At 43.7% G+C, this 22,662-nt stretch overlaps 3 protein-coding genes across 5 annotated transcripts in view; all 3 read right to left on the minus strand.

The window, feature by feature from the left end:
- atrx (ATRX chromatin remodeler) overlaps positions 1 to 8,965 on the minus strand; it is a 33,375-nt gene extending 24,410 nt beyond the window's left edge. Inside the window, exons 1-10 of one of the 3 annotated variants that reach the window (XM_028960271.1) lie at positions 8,787 to 8,965; positions 6,671 to 6,777; positions 5,365 to 5,414; positions 4,986 to 5,035; positions 4,677 to 4,801; positions 4,475 to 4,591; positions 4,269 to 4,378; positions 4,124 to 4,191; positions 2,044 to 3,935; positions 1,434 to 1,500 (exon numbers count right to left, since the gene is read on the minus strand). In XM_028960271.1, the coding sequence (XP_028816104.1) occupies positions 1,434 to 1,500; positions 2,044 to 3,935; positions 4,124 to 4,191; positions 4,269 to 4,378; positions 4,475 to 4,591; positions 4,677 to 4,801; positions 4,986 to 5,035; positions 5,365 to 5,409 (2,474 nt within the window). In that variant the 5' untranslated portion in view covers positions 5,410 to 5,414; positions 6,671 to 6,777; positions 8,787 to 8,965. Of the gene's footprint in view, positions 1 to 1,433; positions 1,501 to 2,043; positions 3,936 to 4,123; positions 4,192 to 4,268; positions 4,379 to 4,474; positions 4,592 to 4,676; positions 4,802 to 4,985; positions 5,036 to 5,364; positions 5,415 to 6,670; positions 6,778 to 8,244; positions 8,379 to 8,786 lie in introns of those variants that run through there. The other 2 variants (XM_028960270.1, XM_028960269.1) reach the window with 2 other exon arrangements.
- A 2,445-nt stretch (positions 8,966 to 11,410) lies between these two features.
- nup62l (nucleoporin 62 like) lies at positions 11,411 to 17,238 on the minus strand. The gene is made up of 13 exons (XM_028960371.1): positions 17,151 to 17,238; positions 16,414 to 16,752; positions 15,031 to 15,296; positions 14,833 to 14,934; positions 14,119 to 14,226; positions 13,787 to 13,897; positions 13,559 to 13,670; positions 13,216 to 13,360; positions 12,726 to 12,775; positions 12,394 to 12,528; positions 11,877 to 11,988; positions 11,689 to 11,755; positions 11,411 to 11,604 (listed from the first exon to the last, which is right to left on the minus strand). Exons 2-13 carry the CDS (start codon positions 16,710 to 16,712, stop codon positions 11,513 to 11,515), a joined length of 1,599 nt encoding a protein of 532 aa, XP_028816204.1. The 5' UTR covers positions 16,713 to 16,752; positions 17,151 to 17,238; the 3' UTR covers positions 11,411 to 11,512.
- A 565-nt stretch (positions 17,239 to 17,803) lies between these two features.
- On the minus strand, positions 17,804 to 21,673 carry cnga2a (cyclic nucleotide gated channel subunit alpha 2a). The gene is made up of 7 exons (XM_028960297.1): positions 21,557 to 21,673; positions 20,453 to 20,560; positions 20,215 to 20,325; positions 19,932 to 20,108; positions 19,715 to 19,822; positions 19,295 to 19,401; positions 17,804 to 19,221 (listed from the first exon to the last, which is right to left on the minus strand). Exons 2-7 carry the CDS (start codon positions 20,557 to 20,559, stop codon positions 17,804 to 17,806), a joined length of 2,028 nt encoding a protein of 675 aa, XP_028816130.1. The 5' UTR covers position 20,560; positions 21,557 to 21,673.
- Positions 21,674 to 22,662: the final 989 nt, after the last annotated feature.

Raw genomic sequence — 22,662 nt, forward strand, 5'->3', positions numbered from 1 at the left:
ATCCAGCATCTGATATACGTATCACACGTAGTACATCTTTCTGTACGTGTTTTTGAGAAATTATTTATTACTTTTTTTTTCCCCAATAAAGTGCAGTAGGTAAAGTGATGTAAAGATTTAGAAATTGGCAAGTTTATGCAAGATTCAATATTGTGATTACGAGATGATAAATGGCACTTGCTTGCATATCACGTTATGACTTCCCCACCCTAAATCGATATTTCTATAAGAGGCTTCATAAGCTGTATATATTAAAAAAAAAAAAAGCTTACACACACCGCTTTTGCTTGCACAAGTACATTATAAATTATAAATCTGGTAGCGAAACACATTTTAAAGTGAAGTGAAAGTGTTATTTGCCATTGTAATATAGCAGCGGCAGGCCACTAGCAGCACCCAGGGAGCAGTGTGTGGGGACGATACATTGCTCAAGGGGACCTCAGTGGCACGTGATCGTTTCAGAATTTGAACCCATAACTCTTTGGTTCCCCTGGTGAAGTGGTGAAAAGAAAATATTCACAAAAATTCCTATTTCGCTCGAATGATTATGCCTCTGCACGAGCAGTGTTGAAATGTGCGAAAAAGAAACATGGGAGTGTTCCAGCTTGGAGGTGAATAGACCTGAGCCTACTTCCACACTTCACAACAGCTGTACAACGTAACAAACGCTCAGTGTCTCTTAGGCACTTACTCAACACCTCCCACGTACCAATCTACAATTTAACCTCTCTCGCAGGGCTCCCATAGCAAGGAGCTGCCCGTCCTTTCTTTATTAGCGTATTTATTTATTCTGTTCAATCTTTTTCCATTTGTAATGTTGAAAAACATTATGTTGTGCAAATAAAGTTCATTTATTTGGTGTTCTCAAAAAAGATCATCTGTATCTGCCAATCACACTCATGAAAAATGAAAATAGAGCAAGACAATTTCAATTGGGTCATACTTAGAATATTAAATAAATGATAAACATTACATAACACTCACTGAACAGAACATCTTATAGCATATTTTAATGTTTCAGCAGTGTGTGAAGACATCATTTATTTCACCACGACAGATGACAATTTGTCACAGCGTATGCACATTCGATGTGACCCATGTATCATGTTACTATCATATTGTGAGATCCTTGCCAATACACACCCTTATGAATGAACATAACATTTATGACCGTAATGAGAACATCTTTAAAATATGGGGTGATTAAGATGGTAAGAATGTTCAATCACAATTGATTTAATGTCTACATTTCCCTCATATATCGATTGCTACAGTACGAAGCAGTGTTAAAACTTTTCTTGTTTTTCCTCATGTACACAAATAGTTTAAACCTGCCCATCTGACAGTGAAAAACTGTCAAGCGCCACAAACCTCTGCACATTGCCGTGTGAACCCAATGCAAAGTGACAAGGGCTTACACTTTGAGGTCCTACCTGTTCTCTGGATCATCGTCATCGTCAAGCATCTGAGAGGGCTGTGCTTTAGCATCAGCTTCATCTCCTGCAGAGTCCAGTTACAAATGGATTAATATTCTACATAAGGCTTTGGGACATTTTCCCCCAACACTCCCATGTTCACTTGTCCCATTAAAGGTTCTATATACCCCAAATACCCGGTCCTCGTCATAAATAAGATTTCTACTACACACGCCATGGCAGCACTGCTGCTACACAGACGAACATGCACAATGTCAGATTTAAATTCTGATGCATGAATTGGTGACTGACAGTGACCATCCCTCAGTCTAAAGTCACACAATCATGCATGTATGCTAAACTAAATGTCGACATCGGGGGATAGCAAGTGTAAAAAAATAGTAATAATTTTAGTAAGACGCCTGGGAGACATGACTGTCAACAAGCTGCAATGGGTTTTTAATTACACCAAGAGGGAGAAAGTATTTTCAGTATAAACGTTGCCATGAAATCAGCCATTTTAATCTGCAACAATCCCGGAAAAAGCCAGAGAATCCCCTTAAGGTAGTGCAACGCTTTGCAATGCCCCAGATTCCATTTAATGTCTGAATAAGGAAGTCTGCCTCACCTGACGACTGGTGGAAATTCTCTATTCCAGTCAGCACAGAATCTATGATTGGTTTCATTTTTTGCTGGTCAGCACTGTCATCTCCAGAGTCTTCTGCCTGGTCCTGGACCTCATCCTCATCGCTGGACGAGAGAAGCTTCTCGGAAGCGGCCGTGCTCTTAGAGCCACGCTTCCTGGCGACAGATCTCTTCTTTACTTTGGGCTTCTCGGCGTCTTTCCCCTCCTTGCTCTGAGCATTTTCCGGTTTCTTGGTCCTCTTGGAGGTCTTCCTGCATGCCACAGCTTTGCTCAGGCTTTTAATTTCCTTCTCCAGGTCAGAGTCTGAGGACTCATCCTGTTTCTTTCTTTTCAGAGTTCCCTTGGCTGCGGACTTCTTGCCGCCTCCTTGGTCCGATTCTGAGGAGCTGACGTGAATTTTACGTTTGGCTGACCTCTTATCAGCCGACTGGGCGGAGGAGCCGTCGAGGCACTCGTTTTTGACACTCGTTTCAGGATCTTTCTCATCACCAGAGCTGGCAGTCATCGCTGCAGTGTTGCGCAGAATCTCAGGAACTTCATCCGAGTCGGACTCGGATTCCTTAAGGCTGGACCGCAGGTCTTCCTCAGCCTCTTCCTCGCTGGAGGAATCGGCAGGCTTCGCCTTCTGAGATGCGTTAGCGTCAGCGTCTACCTCGCTCTTGCTCTTGCCCTCGGCTTGCTTTCGAAGCGGAGTGGTCTTGACCCTGGGCGAGTGCCGCCTCCGACTGCCAACCGTTGGAGACACAGGTCCATCCTCGTCCTCTCCAACTTTAGACTTAGTCCTTAATTTGTCTTTGACAGGCACTGGAGTTAACTTGATCACCAGCTTTTTTTTGCCAAGTGTGGCAAAACGCTTCTGAGCGCCAGAATTTCTCTCATACGAGGAAGATGCAGGCGACGACTCCCTGGTATCGGACCTCTCCGCCACTTCTTCTCTGGTGGGGTCGGCAAGGCTCTCCACCATCTGAAACAGTTCATCGGGGACAGAGGGTGGAACTGACTGCACGTCTTTGTCGGTGGAAAATTCAGCGGCTGACATGCTACCCTCATCATCCGGCTCCTCCATGGGTTCATCCCTCACTTCTCTGAACATGTCCTCAGTTGGGGGGTCCTCAGCGTCTCTCGGTGAAGCGACGCCATCATGTGCAACGGCATCATCTGCTGTCGTTTCATCAACAGACCCGCCTACAGTGTTACCGTCACTGCATCGGTCTTCCACAGCGCAGTCAGGTTTGCCGCCATGTCCAATTGGTCCTGCACCATGCCCTGATGCTTTCTCTGCTCCATTTTGAACCTCTAACTCTTTAAACTCATCCTCCAGATACTTCTCCAAAGTGCTATGGGCTGTCTTTAAGTCTTCCAACACTGATTTAAAGGCTTTGAGGTGCCGGTAGCGAATCACCGTAGACTCTTGTTCTTTGGGGGCCTGTTCAATTGAGGCCTGCTGGATGAACTGCATAAACGTCTTGTTCAGACCAGTTGTCGTCTCAATTAGTTTTTTAGCTTTTTTGACCAGTTCTTTTGGGACTTTGAGCGTTCTGTAGGAGAACGATACAGTCCCTGGGATATCTGAGTGGTGCTCTTTCCCATTCAAGGCAACTTTGACCTTTTTGCCGCTTTGCCGGCTTGCTTTGTCACCTTTAGACTTCCGACGGGCCTGACTCCACAAGTGCTCCAGATTTTCCATGACTTTGCAACAGGTGCTCACAAGGTCAACTAGCGGCTCTGAATTGCAAACGTAGCAGTGCCATTTGCTCTTGTTATCAGATATGCTCGAAAGCTCCCTCCTTCCCAGGTTACGAAGGATGCACGTTTTACAGAAAACATTGCTGCAGTAGTCACAACAAATGAGGTTCCCTCCCTCTGCACACCATCTGGAGGAAGAATGGGGAATATTATAATAAGATCATCGGAACACTAAATGAAAAATTTTCACACTAATTATTCCCAATGTAGTCCTCCCAAAAACAACCATCAAATCCAAGACTTTAAAAGCAGGATCTTTGAGGGGTGCTGAGGTCTAGACTGGGAATCGGTACTTCGACCAACCAGAAGCTCTTACCTGCACTGCTCGTCCATACCATCTGCATCTTTACTGATTTCATCACTCGTATAATACTTGAAACATGCCTGAAGGAGACATAATGTGTGAGCAGTGAGCAGAGGAAAAATAAAGAATTTACAAACTGCATGCCTACAAGATCTACCTTGCAAATCAAAACTTTGAGCACAGGGTGCACTATGATTGAGTCCCTCTTGAAATGGTTTACTTGCTGACCACAGGCTGTGCAGTCTACACGTTTGAGAAGTGAAGACTCTGGACCACAGTGGAAAAAAAAGAAAATTCAAATAATCTGTGGTTTCTTAACACAAGTCAGTAAATAATATTAAAACACAAAACTAAGACCCTCACCGGGTTGCTTTCTTTGAGAATCCACTCTGACTTTAACAGCTTTGTTTCGAAATTCAGGACCGCTGAACTCATCCTTCACATCGTCTCCTACGGGTTCTGGATTGACCACCACCACATCTGGAGAAAAACAAATTGGATGGAGGAACTTGGTAAGGCACCTGTTCCACTATATAGCAATGCGGAAACACAAAGGAGGTTTCACCTTCTGGTAAGCTCATCACCCCAGGATTGCTGTCTGATGGATTGTCTGCCATGGTGTCTTCGTGGCCACTTTCAGAGGCATCTGATTCATTGTTCCCAGTGTGCTTGGTCACTTTAGAAGGTTTTCTAAATAGAAGACAACAGATTGTGCAATACATCTTTTTTTTTTTTTCCGTACACATTCACAATATTTCATGCTGTAAAACAATTATAATAAAACAGACAAATCCTTTCATTTTTCTTGTCCAATTGGAATTACATTTTTTCAACTGCTAACAGAAATGCAAAAATGACAAACTGGGAAGTCTACCTTCTGGAGTGGGATGACGAAGGCGTTGTAATGTCTGTAGAGCTACCAGGCTGAACCAACACAAAACATTGGGACATAGGCATTTTTACTGACCAATAAAATGGTGCTCAAGGATAAATATTCTTTGGGGGGAAAAAAGTGATAACATGTCAAAAATCATATTTAAAAAAAGTCAGCAGTATGACAATTATAGATATGAACCATGAATATACTGATGTCACAATTATGATTGTCTTTTCCCTCATTATTATTAACATTAATCATCTACCATTGTTTTATTAATATTATTAAAACATTGGTCCGACTTGTTATTTCCAGAAAATACATATATTAGGTCTATTATTTGTTACAAAAAGTTGTAAATAAACATTAACTGTACCTCTTCCATTATTTCGTTGGTCTTCTTTAATTCAGTTGAGGCCATTTTACCTGCAAAGAGAAGGAAAAAAATTTGTGCTGCACGATTAATCTAATCGCAATCGTAATCGCGATGTCAGTCTGTGCGATTACATGAACGCAAAAAGATGCGATTTAAATGATTAGTACATGGATTGGATCGGATATGTTGCCGATCCATTCTCATTCTCTCAAAGTTTGCGAGCTGACTAAAGTCTCACTTCAGTCGGATGTGACGTGTTTGGTCACATGACTTTCGATTCGGAGACATATGGGTAAGACGGCACATGACGAGCTGCATCGTACGTCAACATCGCCGCCATATTGCAAGAGGCTCTGCAGTGGCGTGAAGCATATACATGTCTATGGAGAGAAGTGCAAAAAATGCCTCACGCTTGTGCTGCTTGGGGCTGTACAAACCGCTGTACGCTCCAAACCAGATCCCGGGGGATTACATTTCATAGGTAAAGCGGGACAATTGTTTTGAATATATTTGGCCATTATAAAATCCCGTTTTATAAGTCTTAACCTTAGCTAAGCTAGGCTAAGCTAGCAAAGCTATACATTCCTGTGTTCAAATCAGCCTCCAAACAACGTTTTGGCTAAACGTAGGCATTAACTATTTAGACTGTTCTTAGCTGTTTGGTTAACTTTTTTCAAACTTTGAAGGCTTCCTAAAGAAATTCACCTCAGTTTACAAATCTTAACCTTAGCTAAGCTAGCAAAGCTATGCATCCCTGTGTTCAAGTCAGCCTCCAAACAACGTTTTGGTTAAACATAAGAACTATAATACGGGATTTTATAATGGCCAAATATAATCTAAACAGTTGTTTAGCCTTACCAGGGTTTGTCGTTCGACAGTAATGTGGAGTTTTTTGTGATTATTTTATATTTGTAGAATATTGTATTTTAAAAGCACTGGGCATTTCAGGTTGTTATAAGTAGTTTGTATGTTTCACTTTGAAATTAAACATTTCACTATTAGTTTGCAACTTTTCATTGATATACAAGCAAGTGTCCTTTATCATATTGCAATCGCATATCGCAATATTGATCTCAATAATCGCAATGCCGCTGGTCTTTTTCCCCAAATCGTGCAGCCCTAAAAAAAATCTTTAATTTCACTTAATTCTTGTGCTAGTAATGACCTAGTTCCAGATGTTAAAAAGTGTCATTGTAATACACAGCGAGAAAAGCACACGGTGGCATCCTCTGCATTTAACCATCTCCCTTAGTGAGCGGTGGGCAGCCATGCAACGCGCCCAGGGAGCAGTGTGTGTGGACGGTACCTTTCCAAGTGGTGGGATTTGAACAGACAACCTTCCGATTGCAGGTCCGCTACTTTAAACCGCTAGGCCACCACTGCCCCACTGTAATATGGGTGCAGAAAAGCAGACTAAGAAGAGAAGAAAAAAAAAAAAAAAAGCCATGACAGCCACAGGATATTAATCATAAGGCACAAATCACAAAGGCCTGGGCATAAAAGCAGACCTTTGAGAAGATACTACGCAAACTAAAAATTTAGTAAAATTCCAACGGAAGCACTTTCGTCGGAACTGCACAATAGACATCAAACAAGGGAAATCCCTGAACGTTTTCTTGTGGGCAGCGTACATCAACCACTGAGTGTAATTATAGGGGATGCCCTTGCCCCTCATAGACTGAAACCTAACTTTGCAGCAGGCTGAGTGCTAAAAGCCGTGCAGGCATCCTGCCCATGACTTGGTGGCCAGAAGCGCCACACAGATTTATGAACTGCCATTTTGAAAAAAAAAAAAAAAAAGCTTGCTTTTGCATCCCAAAATGTCCCAATGCATCGTGACCATGGCCCATTACTGTTGATTTTATTGGTATCAACTCATAACCTTAAATTAATCTCTTCCCACTCCTCCTCCTCCTCATCTTTTCATAATTCCCTCACAAACGTCCCTTCTTCTAGTTAATAAGATGATGCAATGCTGATTATTAATCAAAAGAACCCAAATTTGAAATTTACCATGACCCCATTATAATTATCACCCCCACCCCCACCCCATAGCTTTCTAAGTCCCAAAATTACCCTTTAATGATAAAGTACAATGTGCCTTAATGAGTGCGGCCTTTTCTTTTCTTGCAAACTTGCCAGATCCACCAGCATCTCAGAGTTGGTTAGATTCAACAATTTCACCGCTGCCTTAACTGGGTGGAAGAAAAATAATGCATATGTAGGTGGCCGACTCTGGACCACAGTGGAAAAAAAAGAAAATTCAAATAAACAAATGTATTCACTGGATGTCACTTTAACCAATGTAATGGTTTTGGTTAATGCACGCTCACTCACTTTCCATAATCACTCATTGCTACTTGGAGGCGTGACGCCACCGTGCGGCCCCGCACACGCACAACACGCACGAACCGTGCATAGTAGGACCGAACACGTGCAAAAGACATGTGCAAGAATCGATCGCAGTTCCTCCGGTTTTGGGTGAGGGCTAGGCGGTCCAGGAACCGGCAAGACGTGGTGGGAGATGTCGTGACCACGATTCGGCGCGCAGTTGGCGGCGTCTGGACGTTCTCACGGAGAACTCGCGAGGCGTGTCCAAGTCACTTTTAACGTGCATGTTGCAAAAATAAAAAATAAGAAGAAGAAGAAAACGCCCCCTCCCCGCGTCTGAGGACAATAAAAGAGTCTGACTACCCCGTCCACGCCTGGTGTTTATATGCATTTTGCGCCACCGCGAGGTAATCACTGCACTCGTCTTCCACCAACTTGTAAACCGGTACCCCGTCTAAAATAATAAAATAATGACAGCTAATCTTAATAACGAAACTAGAACGAGGCGCGAAATAAAAAGCGGCCGGTCCGGCCTGTAAAATACTGTACCATCGTGCGCCGGACCGGGCCCCGGTGTTGACCGTGACAGCCTGGCAGCGATGCGCGGCGCGAACATCGCCCGGCCAGAGACGCGGGCGGGGGGGCCGCCGCCAGCATCCTTTGTGCCTCGCTGCGTCCAGGTAGGCGAGGCGGCTGCAGGCGTGCATCGAAATGCGAACACCACCACCCCCCGCGCCCAACGCACCCCGCCCGCCGCGCCAAAAAATGTCAGCGGCACCTGAACGAGCCCCGAGTCCGTCATGCCTGAAACTAATTATATATTTATATATATATATATTTTTAATTTTTTTTTCCCCCTGGCCCGTAGTTGTTGGAATGGTGCGTAAAGGCCGCTTCCTCTGTTTAAGACGGGCGCAGAAAATTGCGGATAATGGCAGAGCACCGGCGACGGGCGCGAAGCCGGCAGCGCCGCTTCACTTCGTCAGGCTCGATGCTAACTGCTAATTAGCTCTCAGCGCCTCAGGGGAGAAAAAGAGGCACAAAAAAAAAGACGAGATCCGAAGAAGGAAAAAAAAAAACAACAACATTACCTTCGTACGTCTGTAATCATTTCTCTCGGGCGTCCCGTAGCGCGGGTGGATGACGGCGCGTCCTTTTTGACGAGACCGGTCCCCGTGACGAAGGGCGACTGGTGTTTCGGGAAAAGTGTAAATAGTGAGTTATGCGGATTAAGGACAAAGCGGCGGCGCCATATTGGCCGACGGGGGGAGACGCGCGGAAAATGGCGCATCGCGCCACGTGATTGGTCGAAGGCGCAAGAACGCTGGTTGGTCGGTTTTTTTTTTCATTTATTAATTTTGGAAGACGTAGCAGTCTTCCAAAAATGCGTTCAGCGTCAAGGAGCGACCTTTTTATGTAAAAAAAAAAAATAGTACATGTATTGTCTGTCTATGTGTCGTTTATATTAATAGGGTTAACGGAGGCGGGCATCTTTACCCTACATTCACCCCTTTGTCTGCCAGGGGGATCTGCAGAATAGCCAAAAGTATTAACACATATAAGATGATTATATGTGTTAAGACACATCAAATCAGGGCCAAGGTTGGTGCTAGGAAATCTACCAGAGTGGAGGATTGATCCCCAGAATGTGGTAGTAGCCTAGTGGGTAACACACTCGCCTGTGAACCGGAAGACCTGGGTTCGAATCCCGCTAACTACCATTGTGTCCCTGAGCAAGACACTTAACCCTAAGTTGCTCCAGGGGGGGGACTGTCCCTGTAACTACTGATTGTAAGTCGCTCTGGATAAGGGCGGCTGATAAATGCTGTAAATGTAAATGTAGAATGAAATATGACCGGTCCTACTCTCTGCTTTAAACAGAATACGTGTATCAGCAAATGCATAGTAAGACCTGAGTGTACATGCCTGCAAAATCTGCAGCAATGGACCAGGACGTTAACATTCATGTAACTAAACCATACTAATGACCCAACAACTGAGCCATAAATGACAAAAGTGTTGATTAACCCCCTGTGGCCCGTTCCTCAGGACTACACTCTCGACCTCTTTGTGTACAAAAATGTACTCACACTAAAACTTCCATAAAATCCTCTAACATCGATATTGTTTTCAACTTAAGTCCTTTACAAAATGATCAATCATTTAATCATTTTAACCATTTAAATACCAGTTTATCGTTTGAATCACTGATTATTTATATAAAAAAACTATTAAACAATACATATTTTCCATTTAATAAAAGTGGGGAGATGAGGCAAAGGTTATCATTTGAGTCTTGGACATGTCAAAGATCAACAAAAAATGATTTAATTGCATTAATATTATTGTGTAGTGTCAAAAACTACCTTTTGTATCCTTTGTGGCTGAAAATGTAAAATCCTCAACTTAAGCCCTTCACAGAAAATAGTATGGGGATCAGGCATTTGCAGTAATTACAGTACTGGACATGTCAAACAACAAAATTGATTTGATTTCATTATCATTTTTTGTGTAGGGTCCAAAATGTCCCATTCACTTCAATGGAAATCATTTCTCTCTCTCTCTAAAATCATGTCAGCATGTATTTTAAAATAAAACTAGTTATATTTGACATGTACTCACCATTTTCCAATTGTAGGCCAATGCACAATTTCTTTGTTTTTTCGTCAATTATATAATGGTGTAATTTGACCACCAGTGGGCGCTGCAATAGTGATTTGTGTGTGTGAAACATGATGCTTCTGAGTCAACAGGGGTGGGTTTTGTCCTTGATAACTTTGATTGCCTGCGTCCTGCATCTCTTGGTAGGCAGTGGTGGCCTAGCGGGTAAGGAAACAGACTCGTAATCAGAAGGTTACTGGTTTTGATCTGTCCTGATATGTCCTGGAGAGATGGAAGATGAGACCTGCAGCAACATTCCGCCCCACGGATCACCCTCTGTAGGGCTTTGCGATGCTGAACACAGCTGTTACCAAACTATGAAGTAAGTTTCTGTGTCAGGATGCTCTCCACAGTGACCGTTGTAAGTCTTTAGGATATCTGGAGACACCATGAACATTCTCAGGCAGTATAGGGGCTGTATTCTGGTCTGAGCCTGGATGTGTTCACACCACGTCAGGTCTTCTGAGATGACCTGGTATTTGACGCTGCTCACCTTCTTGACTGGAGACACACTGACATTGAGGGGCTTCTAGCGCAGCTTCTGTCTCCTGCAGAAGTCCACTGCCAGACATGAATAGTCTCTTAAACACCTTCATGACTACCAATGTTACTCATTCAGGCACAGAGGCTTATTGTTCTTGGGTATAGAGACGATGGTGGATTGTAAAAAAAAAAAAAAAAAAACATGGGGACCATGGACTGCGCCATGGCCAACACATCTGATAAACTGGCATTTAAAGGGTTAAGCATGCAGTATGTGCAATAATAAACAAGAATTATTTAATTAATGTGGAGAAGTAGCAGTTTTACAGTTTAATATCTGTGTACTGAAATTCTAACAAGCCAGCAATTGTGAGTAACATATATTTCAACTTTAGTGTTCCAGGACACATTTGATGCAACTTACAAAATGTGGTACTATTATATAACCAGGTAGTAAACAAGCCTTAAAACAAGGCATAACATTATTTAATATTGATTTGTAGCAATTATAATAATTTTAATAAATACCATTCAGCCACTCTTTGGAAATTTCAATAACGTGGTATAAGAATTTTTTTCAAAAATGTTTATTTAACAATTAAGATGCACAGTTGCCAAAAAAAATATTCCTAACATTTTATATGAGGGTCTTTATATGAAGTGACGAAAAATATCACTGGAAATTCAGGCGAAAGCTCTTCTCTTGCTCTTTGCTGCGACTTTCACACAACTTTGACACCTCTTCCACACGCCTCTGCAGGAGAACTAAAACAAGAACAATAAAGAAGATTAATCCCGGAGCGCCCATCCTGACAGCCCCACAGATTAGAGACTATATTAGAGACCAACCTGAGTTCTGTTCAACCCACTGAAGTGAGTCCATGTGTGCGTTAAGGATCTTGCAGATCTGCTGGAGCTAAAAAGGGGAAAAAAATTACAAATTTGTAAATTTAATGGCATCCAGGATAATGTGTTTGTGTGTGTGTGTGTGTGTGTGTGTGTGTGTGTAAGTATGGATTTTTTTTTTTGCTTCTTACAGGGTCAGCAGTATCTGAAGGGCCACTGGAGGTGTTGAGGTGCTCAATGATCTCTTTCAGGTCCTGGGACATCCTCTTCAACTGAGCATCTACACTTTCAGCAAGTTTGTACCTGTATAGAAACAAGGAACATTTGTCTTAATGGCCTTAGGTGTGGATCAATCGGATTTGCTCGTCCATGTACTGGAGTGAATTGATACAAAATGGCATATAAAATTCTGTGCTTTGGGGGTTATCCAGTTACTTTTGCTCCCCCTGGGAATTTATGCTAATTGATACAAAAAAAAATCCTACTGAAGTCAGCACCACAGACTGCTCTCCTCTGTCATTCATTCATTCATTCAAGTCTAGTAACTCTAAGAAACAAAGAAATTTGTGTTTATGATTTATATTTAATGTCCTAATACAACCTACTGCACCTTTGAATATGATATGTAAGGTATCAGAAATTATTTCCTTAAATGCTAGTACAACCTGTATAAAAATAAAAATGTTTTACACACAAAGTGGGACATACGTTCTCTCTCGCTCCTCATCAGCGTTCTGCATGTAAATTGTTCCACTCTGTTCCTTCACCATTTCCTCCAGTGGATCCAAGAGGTCTTCCAGTTCCTTCTGCTGAGAGAGAATGAAGTCCAGCTCCTGGTCCAGCCTGCCACCAAACCATCAACAATTACAGGCTGTAAATAAAATGCAATTCTGCACACTATACTGTTGCCATCAATTCATTATTGACCTGACAGAATGCCTAGACAAAAAAAAAATAAATAAAAAGTCACTCAATACCAACTGTTCCTACATACATGAATAGCTCTGATGCGTTCTGGTGTTGTACTTTTTCTACATTACCTCCGCTGGTCCAGTTTCACTTTCTCCATGTCTTTGTGCAGAGACGTAATCTATCATAAAACAAAAAGTATTTAACACAGAGGGCAAAATACATTGCACGTGAACTTGAAGTGTCATTGTGATACACTGCAGCACAGCACACGGACACTACGAAATGTGGCCTCTATCTTTAACCCATCACCCTTGGTGAGCAGTGGGCAGCAGTGACAGGCGCCTGGGGAGCAGTGTGTGGGGGCGGTGCTTTGATCAAGGAGACCTCAGTGGCACCTTGGCGGTTCGGAAGTTTACATGGTGGTCTAGCGGGTAAAAAAGTTCATTTGAAATCTAAGGGTTGCGGGTTTAAATCCAGACGTCATGTGCCACTGAGATCCCATTGAGCAAGGTACTGTCACCACACACTGCTCATTTTGTCAATCAGAGAGAGGACAGAAAAAAAAATTCACTTAAATATGCTATTCAAAAACCTGCGGTCAATTTAAGGTGCAAATACCTTTTCTCCATTCTCCACCAGCATGCGGTCCCAGGCATTGACCTGTGTAGCCTGCTGCAAGAAATGTCTCTCCTGGTCTTCTAGCTCTGAGCTCCACTTGTTAATGAGACCCTCCAGCTGACTGTATGTCATCACTGGGGCCGTGCTGACAAAAGCGAGGGAACATGATACTTAGGTACTTTTAGTAAAGTCAACTTTACTCATAAAGCACTTTAACAGCAGTTCCACTACACCAAAGTGACATACAAATATGCATAACATGTAAAATACATGGAGAGTATTATTTTTAAAACTGTAAAGGATTGGGATATGTCTTTGGTAAGAAGTTCAGTAAGAAGCATACCTTGTCGGAGCCACAGCAGTAGATATGGCCGAGGCTATAGTAGTAGCTACTGTAGAAGCTGCTGGCTTTAGGCCCAAAGTGAAGCCGGTGGCTGGTACAGAGGTGGCTGTACCTAACACCCATGAACAAAACAAATAAATAAACACTGTTTATAAAAGGCATAACATGGAGCAATGTTTGATTCAAAGAAACTGTATGATCATTCCAAGTATGCCTCGTCTGGTGTACCTATAGCACCAGCGCTGGTGGTGGCTGCTCCAAGTGGTTTGAGGGTGAGACCAGTGGACACAGGGGCAGCAGTAGGGGCTGCTGGGGCACCAGATGTTGCTGGAGCTCCCACTGTCAAGGTAGTCACCAGATGCATACCATGAGCTTGCAATAATGTCTATTACAGAGTACCTACAACCCTCAATGAATAGTTTGAACAAATTGCTTATAAGAGGAAAACAAAAAAAAACAACAATAAAAAGAACATTATTTTTCTAAGCAGTCAGCTAAAAGTCTTAGACAACCCATTAACATGGACTCAGTTCAGGAAAAAATAGGTCTTTGATACTCACATGTAAATCCAGTGGCTGAAGTAGATGCTATAGGGTTGACAAACAGAGAGGAACCTGTGGCTGATGTGGACTGGATGGCAGGTGTTGTGGTAGCAGGTGCTGGAGTGGCTACAGAGTGGACAGAAGAAGTGAATAACTAATCAGTGTGGCACAGCCAGATTCTTAATGGCAATCTGACTGTCTAAACCAGGGGTCAGTAACCTTTAACACTCAAAGAGCCATTTAGACCTGGTTTCAACAAAAGAGAAAGCCCCAGTAGCTGCAAATTCTTCTAAAACAAAGAGAACACCGCATATATTATTTTTACTTTTATGCTATGTTTAAAAAAAAAACATTTTGCATAGATTGGGTTAGGTTGGGTTTTGGGAGGGGTGTACCCAACTTACCTGCGCTATGCTAACTCTACACAACTTAAACTCAACATATGCAAATCATTAAACACTAAATCTTGTAATCAACTGTTTAGCTACCCCACGAGGAGTCCGATTTTCAAACGCAACTTTAATTGCATTTCAAACTGATTAACCGCTCTTGTGGTTGTGGTGGGTATATAGGGGATTTGTGACATATACTGAGCGACAAAATTCCAATCTTCAAACTTCAAATTTGGAAAATTCGAAGTTGAAAGTAAACAAAAAAAAAAAAGAAAAAAAAAGACATGGATAAAAATTCAACACACTTTTTATAAATTATTATTTATTTTCTAAATAATACCTGCAGGGTTAATGCCAAAAGAGAAGCCACCTCCTCCCGCTGCTGCTGCAGCAGCAGCAACAGGGGCTGCGGAGGCAGGTGGAGCTGCACCAAGTGTCAGACCTTAAAGACAAAAAAAAAAAAAAAAAGAGAACGGTGATGAAAACCCTTGGCTTTAACCTGTTCATACTACACAGGATTCAAAATCAAGATCCTTACCTGTAGTCTGCCCTCCCAGAGAGAGCGCAGGAGTTAGCTGGGCAGGGGTTGGCACAGCTGCCGGCACCTTAGGCGCGCCAAAGCTAAAACCCCCTTGGGGCTGGACTGGAGCTGTGGTCTGAGCAGATATTCCACCGAGGGTGAACCCAGAAGTAGCTGATGCTGAACTGCTAACCAACCCCCCTAGAGTCACTCCAGTAGGGGCAGGTTGTGAGGTCGCAGTCAGGCTCAGAGAGTCAGAGGTTAATCCCATTTTAGGAGCGGCACTGCAGCGGGACATAAACAGACCTGCTCTAACCTTCAATTTCAAAATCATTATTTCATGCACTTCAGCAGTATTCAAGATTGGGGAGGCACAATTGCATTAATTTAACATTAATGCAAGTTCCTCTAGCCTGTCTATGGTCCTACAGTGGCTAGAAATGGCGATATGTATAAGAAGTACTTTGGCCATTCTGCTTCACTGTTCAGAGAGTGGCAGCTCAGACGGTTGGATTTAAGTGAAAGTGAAGTGATTGTCATTGTAAAACACTGCAGCACAGCACACGGTGACACAATGAAATGTGTCCTCTACTTTTCAAAATCACCCTTGGTGAGCAGTGGGCAGCCATGACAGGCGCCTGGGGAGCAGTGTGTGGGGACGGTGCTTTGCTCAGTGGCACCTTGGCGGATCGAGATTCAAACCGGCAACCTTCTGATTACGGGGCCACTTCCTTAACCCAAAGAATATGTTCTAGAATACGTTTCCTTATGTTGTCATAAGGGGAAAGGTTACCTCCCATTTTGCATGCTTTGTCCCCCCAGAGAATTTCCCAGCCCTCCCCTAAAACATTATCTCCACTGACCGTCATGGCTTCCAAACGTGCGAAGCATTGTAGCTGCTCGGTGATTGGATGTAACAAATACATTATTTTTAGTTCTGTCACACAAGACCAGAGGGTTAATTTTATTATTTATTAGTTTGTTGATGAAGTCATTTCCGCGAATACCCGCTGAACTTCTATAGGCTGCTCTCCTTCTCCTTCTCCTCCTCATTAGTGTATAAAGCTACAGACACAAGAAACGGCGCGTCCAGGGGAAAGTGGCTGGAATTCTGCACCAAGGCTGAATTTCGGAAAGAGACTTCAGATACAGTATTAGGGGACCAATAAGACCGATGTAAAAATAAATAAATAAATAAATAAATAAATAAAAAGTCACCATGTGTAAAAAAAAAAAGTAAGAGAATTGTCAAAAAATAAAATATGTTGAATAGGGTTTAGTAAGGTCTCCCATCTAAATAAACGTATTATGTATATATAATTGTCTCTTCAAGCATGCTTAATAAATAAAGCTTTGTTGCACCGAGATTATTGCTTGGTTACCCGCTCACTCGAGCCTCACCCAAATGCGAAGCCTCCACTCGGGGTGCTGTTCTGTGCCGGGGTGGAGAAGCTGAAGCCACCCGCGCTGCTTCCCGGCGTGGGCTGCGTGAGGAGGCCGGTGAGCTGCGGCGTGGCCGTGCCCGCTTGGGGCTGGGGCTGGACCGGCGTTCCGAACGAGAAGCCCCCTCCAGCGGGAGCGCTGCTGCTCTGGAACCCGAAGGCGGCGGCGGTGGCGCTCGCCGCAGCGGTCGTTTTCGGGGCGCCAAAGTTAAAACCACCACCACCGCCCCCGGCTGCTTGGCCGAAGTTGAACGCCATCGTCGTGTCTAAGACCACGGGGCAGCAGATGGTGCGGCTTCTATGGGTGGAAACGCGTATTTACAGTAGTTATTATTAATATTGGTAGCGATATTTAATTACCTGATATGCATTCTACGCAGGCTTGCGTCACGCAAGGATGTGCGTCGTTGCTGAGCTAAACAAGTCAACTTATAGTTTGGGGTAGTATATCTGAAACTAATTATGGAAGTGCATTAATTGGTGAAAAGTGTGGGCAGCTTCCTAAAAACGCTAAAAAATAATAATAATAATAATAAGACAGCTAGGCTAAGTCAAGCACGCGCTTGCTGTTTTGGTAAGAACCGCAATATTTTTTTTTTATTGCGTTTCTGCTCCGTCTTTATGACAATCTCGTTGAACGAGACGCAGGTTTGTTTTTTCGGGCCTTTAGTCGCATAACTTCTCGGAGCGTCTTACCTCGTTAGAAGAGTAACAGGCGCGTCGCCATTCCCCGTTCAAACGCGACGCGGCGACCGGAGGACAAGAAGGACCCGCGAAAGGTGACTAAAAAAACGCCTGTTCAAAATGTTGAGGCTCAATTCGAATTGCCGTGACGACGTTTGTATGATTCGTGGTTTCTGTTAAACGTTTCGTTCCGTTCAGTATTTTGTTCACCATAATTGAATGTAAGGTAAAAGACTCTCTTAACAAGAGCAATAATGCCTACCTGTGAATTGTTCGAACTACAACCTCAGTAGTCAGTGTCCAAAATGGGATATTTAATTATAAATAATCACCCTTAGTATATGCTTATAAATATAACAAATTCCAATCCCTTTTCCAAAGCGATTCCATAGTACTCAGATCCTGTTTATTGCTTTAATACCATTTCACAACAGTATAAAACTATAAAATGAAAAAGTATAATGACTTCCACTTACATGACAATGGCCAATTCAAATACAAATGTTTACAATGTTTTCTAGTGTTTCAGATTTAACTTCTATTTGTTAATATTTACATGACACATTTAACCATCATGAAGAAATCTTAAATTCTCCATAAGTGTGGTTTAAAATCAGTTTAAACTGGAAAAAGGTAAAACAGGTACAGAAACAGAAACACCCAGCTCAGAAATGAATGTTGACCTCACTTCGAGTACCATCACCATCAAATGTGCTCTCGTTGCCATCAGAGAGAAAGCCACTGCCTGTGTGCTGCAGGCGTTGCTCTAGTGTGGTGAGCCTCTGCTTCAGCCTCTGCTGAGTAGCTGCGTACTCGCTGTGGAGACGAGCAAAGCGTGTCTGCAGTGTGTCCAGGGACGTCTCCAGCCTCTCCACCTTCTGCTCAAACTCCTCCTCGCCCAGACGTCCTCCCAGATCCTCCAGGAGACCCTCCTTCAGCAGGATTTCCCGACCCCTCTCCTCCAAGACCTTTTTTGCGTCGGGATACTCCATTACTGCTTCCATCAGGTCATCTTTGGAGAGGCAGAAGAGGTCTGAGTAGCCAATACTGCGGATGTTGGCGGTCCGGCGGTTTCCCATTTTGCTACCTCTGATATTGAGGATGCTGATCTCGCCAAAGCAACTTCCTGCAGTGAGACGGGCAAACTGTGTGACGCCATCATCTGCCACCACTGCAAGTCGTCCCTCTTTGATGATGTACATCTCCTTGCCAATGTCACCCTTGCGGCAGATGTAATCTCCCGGGCTGAAGACCTGTGGCCGAAGCTTGAGGACCAACTCCACCAGTAGTCCCGCCTCACAGTCCTGAAAGATGCGAACCTTCTTCAGAGTCTCCAGGTGTACATTGATGGCAATCTCTGCCCGGAGCTTGTTGGGCAGGTTCTTCAGCACTTCCTGCTCATCCATGGACTTCTTGTTTGTCCACAGGTAGTCAAACCACTTGATCACTCTACCCTCCAGTTCCTTGCTGACCTTACGGAACTGCATGTAGTGCTTGATTGCATCTATTCGTGACTGAAAGTCGGCCCGTGTGGCATTCATGTTGGAGATCATGGAGCCCACATTCCCTACAATAGTAGCAAATATGAGGACGCCCACCAGGAAGTCAAATACCACAAAGAGGTACTCTTCATCCCGTACAGGGGCGGGCATCTCCCCAATCGTGGTGAGTGTGAGGGTAGACCAGTAGAGGCAGTAGATGTAGCCACGGCTCAGTGTGCCGAACTCAGGATCAGAGATGTTTGGGTAAACCCACTGGTCCGAGCCGAAGCCCAGAGATTTGGAGATTGCAAAGTAGATGCAAGCGTTCCAGTGGATGATGACCAGGATGTAGAGCACCAGGTTGCCGATGCGGAACATGTTGGGGTAGTTGGTGCGCGTCTCTGTGCGGTCAAAGAACTCAAACATGCGGGAGAAGCGAGTCAGCCGATTGAAGCGGAGCAGAGGCACGTGAATGCCCAGGATGATGTAGGCCAGGTCTGTAGGCAGGATGGACACCAGGTCCAGTTTGAACTGTCTTGTGCTGATGTAACTCTCTCTCAGCTTGGAGAGGTCCTTCACAAGTAAACCCTGTTCCAAGAATCCTACAAAGAATTTTAAGTGTAAATGTTAGTAGACTTATTACTCTTATATATTCTATCCAAATGCAACTCTAACCTGTGCGCAGTCGGACACATGAATCCATTATGTAGACTGTATCTGAGAGGTAGTCGAGAACAAGCCACAGGATGAGGTTTTTTGTTTGGAGCTCATCAAAGCAAGCCCTGAAAAGCCAGACAGAACGTCGCCAGAATTACACAAAATCTCCAGCTTTTTGCGTAAATCATCATCTAAAACCGAGACCCAATTTGGGCTGGTTTTTACACAGCATGCATTTGATTAAAATTTCCATTCATTTGCAATGTGTGTTTACCTCAAGCAAGCAAACATATTAAATGTTTAATAGTCATATGTTCCCATTCATTGATCATGAACTAATATTTCTAGAAATGGAGACTGCACAATATTTCTTTATTTTCCAAATAAAGCTGTTTTTCTACGTATGGATTCTACGTATGGATTGTGCTGTCACTCTACCTAGCCACTAGGAGGCACCAGTTGTAGAGGACAGCCGAGGCAATGACGAACAGCCAACGATAGTACAGGTCATCTGCAGGAGCCATGACGAAAACGTCAGACTTCTTCCTGCAGTAGTAATACGTTTGCGGCGTCAACTTTGCAGTTCAGCTATGGATTTGTCAGTTGCATGATAATTAGCATAAAAACTGGCTCAGTCAGATGAATCTGGTCATACTTTGTTTTGATGTTGCTCCTCGACCCATTGAGGTCGGGCTGTGTGTTGCTGATTCGACTGGGTGCAATGTGAAGCTCGGGCCCTCGGAATCGCTCGAGAAATGAATCTGGACGCTCCTGCTCCTCATGCAGACCTTTATGGGCCCAGTCCCTTAAAGTCACCACCATATTCACTATCCTTAAGAGAAAGAAAAGGGGAGGACTGCAATAAATTTGGAAGTATTTTACGACTTTTGAGGATTGTTGAGTGCCCATCTGTTTTCAGTATTGTGAGAATGTCTCACCTGGACAGGGCTCCTCTTCCACGGAATGAATTTTGCGAGTGCACTCCGTGGGTTTCAATGACACCTACCCTCTGTAATTCTGATGACGTGTCATCACACACCGATGGTCCACTACAGCAATCATACAGAAAATACTTATTTACAGACTTACAGACTTCACATGCTTATGGTCACTGAGGTCAGAGGGTCACAGCGATCATTACAATACATAAGCCAGAGGTCAACATGTTACCCTCACCGACTCAGTGTGCCGTCCGCCCGATCAGACTCGTCCTCCATCGAGGCCTTCACTGACAGCCTGTGAACGGACAGATCGGAGCTCTCCACCAGCACCTGTCTTGTCATTCTGGAATTGCAATTGCAATGCACACAAATGTAAAACTTTTTACAACATTATTTTTTTCCGATGTCCTTATCCAGACCGACTTGCGTTCAGTAGTTACGGGGACAGTCCCCCTGGAGCAACTCAGATTTAAGTGTCTTGCTCAGGGACACAATGATAGTAAGTGGGGTTTGAACCTGGGACTTTGTGTGTGTTGGCCACTAGGCTACGCCCGCCCTACGAATGTGCAGGAGTGTGCTCTCAAAAGGTTTTTAGACATGTGGAAAATGTTTTTTTTTTCCCACATGTAACGATGAAACAAGTATTTAAAATGATCTCAGAATTATTGGGGGAAATGCAGTAAGCAGTCATGTAAAAATAAATATATAAATAAATTTAAAAAAAATTTTACGCTTTCACCAAAGTAAGCACAGTTGTGTCATCTGTACCATATAATTTCCAGGTATATTTGTTATGAGCCACTGGGGCAAGTGACTGCAAAAAGCAGCTTAATGGAGCTTGAGTGTTCATTATACCAGATTGCTGTGATGAGAAATTACAACTACTGGTCAAAGTTCACAAAATATAAGCCTGGTTCTTTTTTTTTTTTTTCTTTTTTTGAGAAGTCACCGTTGCCATGGAGATAACCTTGGCATCCATGGCAACATTTTTATCGTAGCGCTGATTTTCTACTGCACAGTTCCAAGTGGTGAGAATGAAGAGAGCGAAACAGAAATCACACAGACACGCACCTCCCACACGCCATGCGGGGCTTCTTTCGCCACACTTGGTTCTACCCTTTACTCAAGGTTCTCATCGGTCCAAAACATAGACCGTATGCACACAGAAATTCACACTTCATTCAGTTAGTTCGTCTAAACACACACAATTAAATGCTCTGTGAATCAGAAAGCACGAGCTTACTTTGCAAGGAGATCACATGAAGCATGCTTTCTGTTGCTTTGCAATTTTTCTTTACATGGCCACGATAGTGATTTTGACCAGCTTTTGCAGCCTTACCTGCTTGTCTTGCCCAGATGGTTTGATCTTGTTCACCTGGAAATTCAAATTCGGTTGAAAGCCTGTTTGCACTATGCCTTGCTTTCCATCATATTTTGGAGAACTGACATGTCCATGTGCAGGCGAGGACGAGATTGTTGAAGATGCAACAAAAGGAATAAAAAAAAAACAAAAAAAAAAAGTCTTTGTCCCCACACAACTTAGTTTGGTCTGTAGTGGCTGCCAAGCTGTTCAAAAGCCGCAGTTACTTCCTCGCGAGTCAGAATTTCAAAGAGCTGTATTTTCCCATCACCAGGTGCTAATGTACTGGTGCAAAATGTTGGAGACCAAAGGGTACGGAGAACCTCCACGTCTGGTCCTGCTCAGAAACCCGAGGATCATCTGGAGAGATGGATTCAGCCAGGTCAGCTGGAGCTCTTTAGACAGCCTCCCGGCTTTTGTGTTCCTGGGCTCATCCTTATTCAGAAGGGTCCTTGTGCCTTTGAAGTGGCGCTGTTGTGAAGCGCCACGCTGCCATGTTTCCCCATGCACAGCTTCAGCCCGCACGGCTCTTCCCTCCCTGCAGTGGGAAAGTTTACCACCGTTCTGCACCGTCACAGACTCCCAGATGGCCCAGAACCCGTTATTATTTCAGGCACCGGGCGATTCATGTTCTGATCGAGAGAGGTTGTCTTTGGGGATTTGGGGGGCGGGGGGGCTCCTCCAGCCCAGTCTCTCAGTACTGATGAACACTTACAGCCTCTTGTCATCAGGACTCTTTGTCATTCAGGTCTGGAGGCAGCAAGGAGGTTGCGTTTTCTTGTGGAGGGGACAACGAGAGTCTCACCCCCCCCTTTGTCTACCTATATTACCTGAATCAGGCACAAGGGACCTGTACTCAAATATAGAATGAAAATGATAAATGAAAGACAAGGGCATCTGCTGAAGGCTCCGAACGCTGACGTGACCAGTATAGATCACTAGAAAATGTTAACATCAATAATAGCAACAAGCCCAGAGTCACAAGTATCATCTCTGAATGGCCTTCATCATCTGGAATATTTCTGTGCAGTCAGTGTGTTCATGTGTTTCTAAGCCCCAATGTGGCATCGATGTTTGGATGGCAC

Source organism: Denticeps clupeoides, chromosome 18 (genome assembly GCF_900700375.1).
Source record: "Denticeps clupeoides chromosome 18, fDenClu1.1, whole genome shotgun sequence".
NCBI classification, from domain to species: Eukaryota; Metazoa; Chordata; class Actinopteri; order Clupeiformes; family Denticipitidae; genus Denticeps; species Denticeps clupeoides.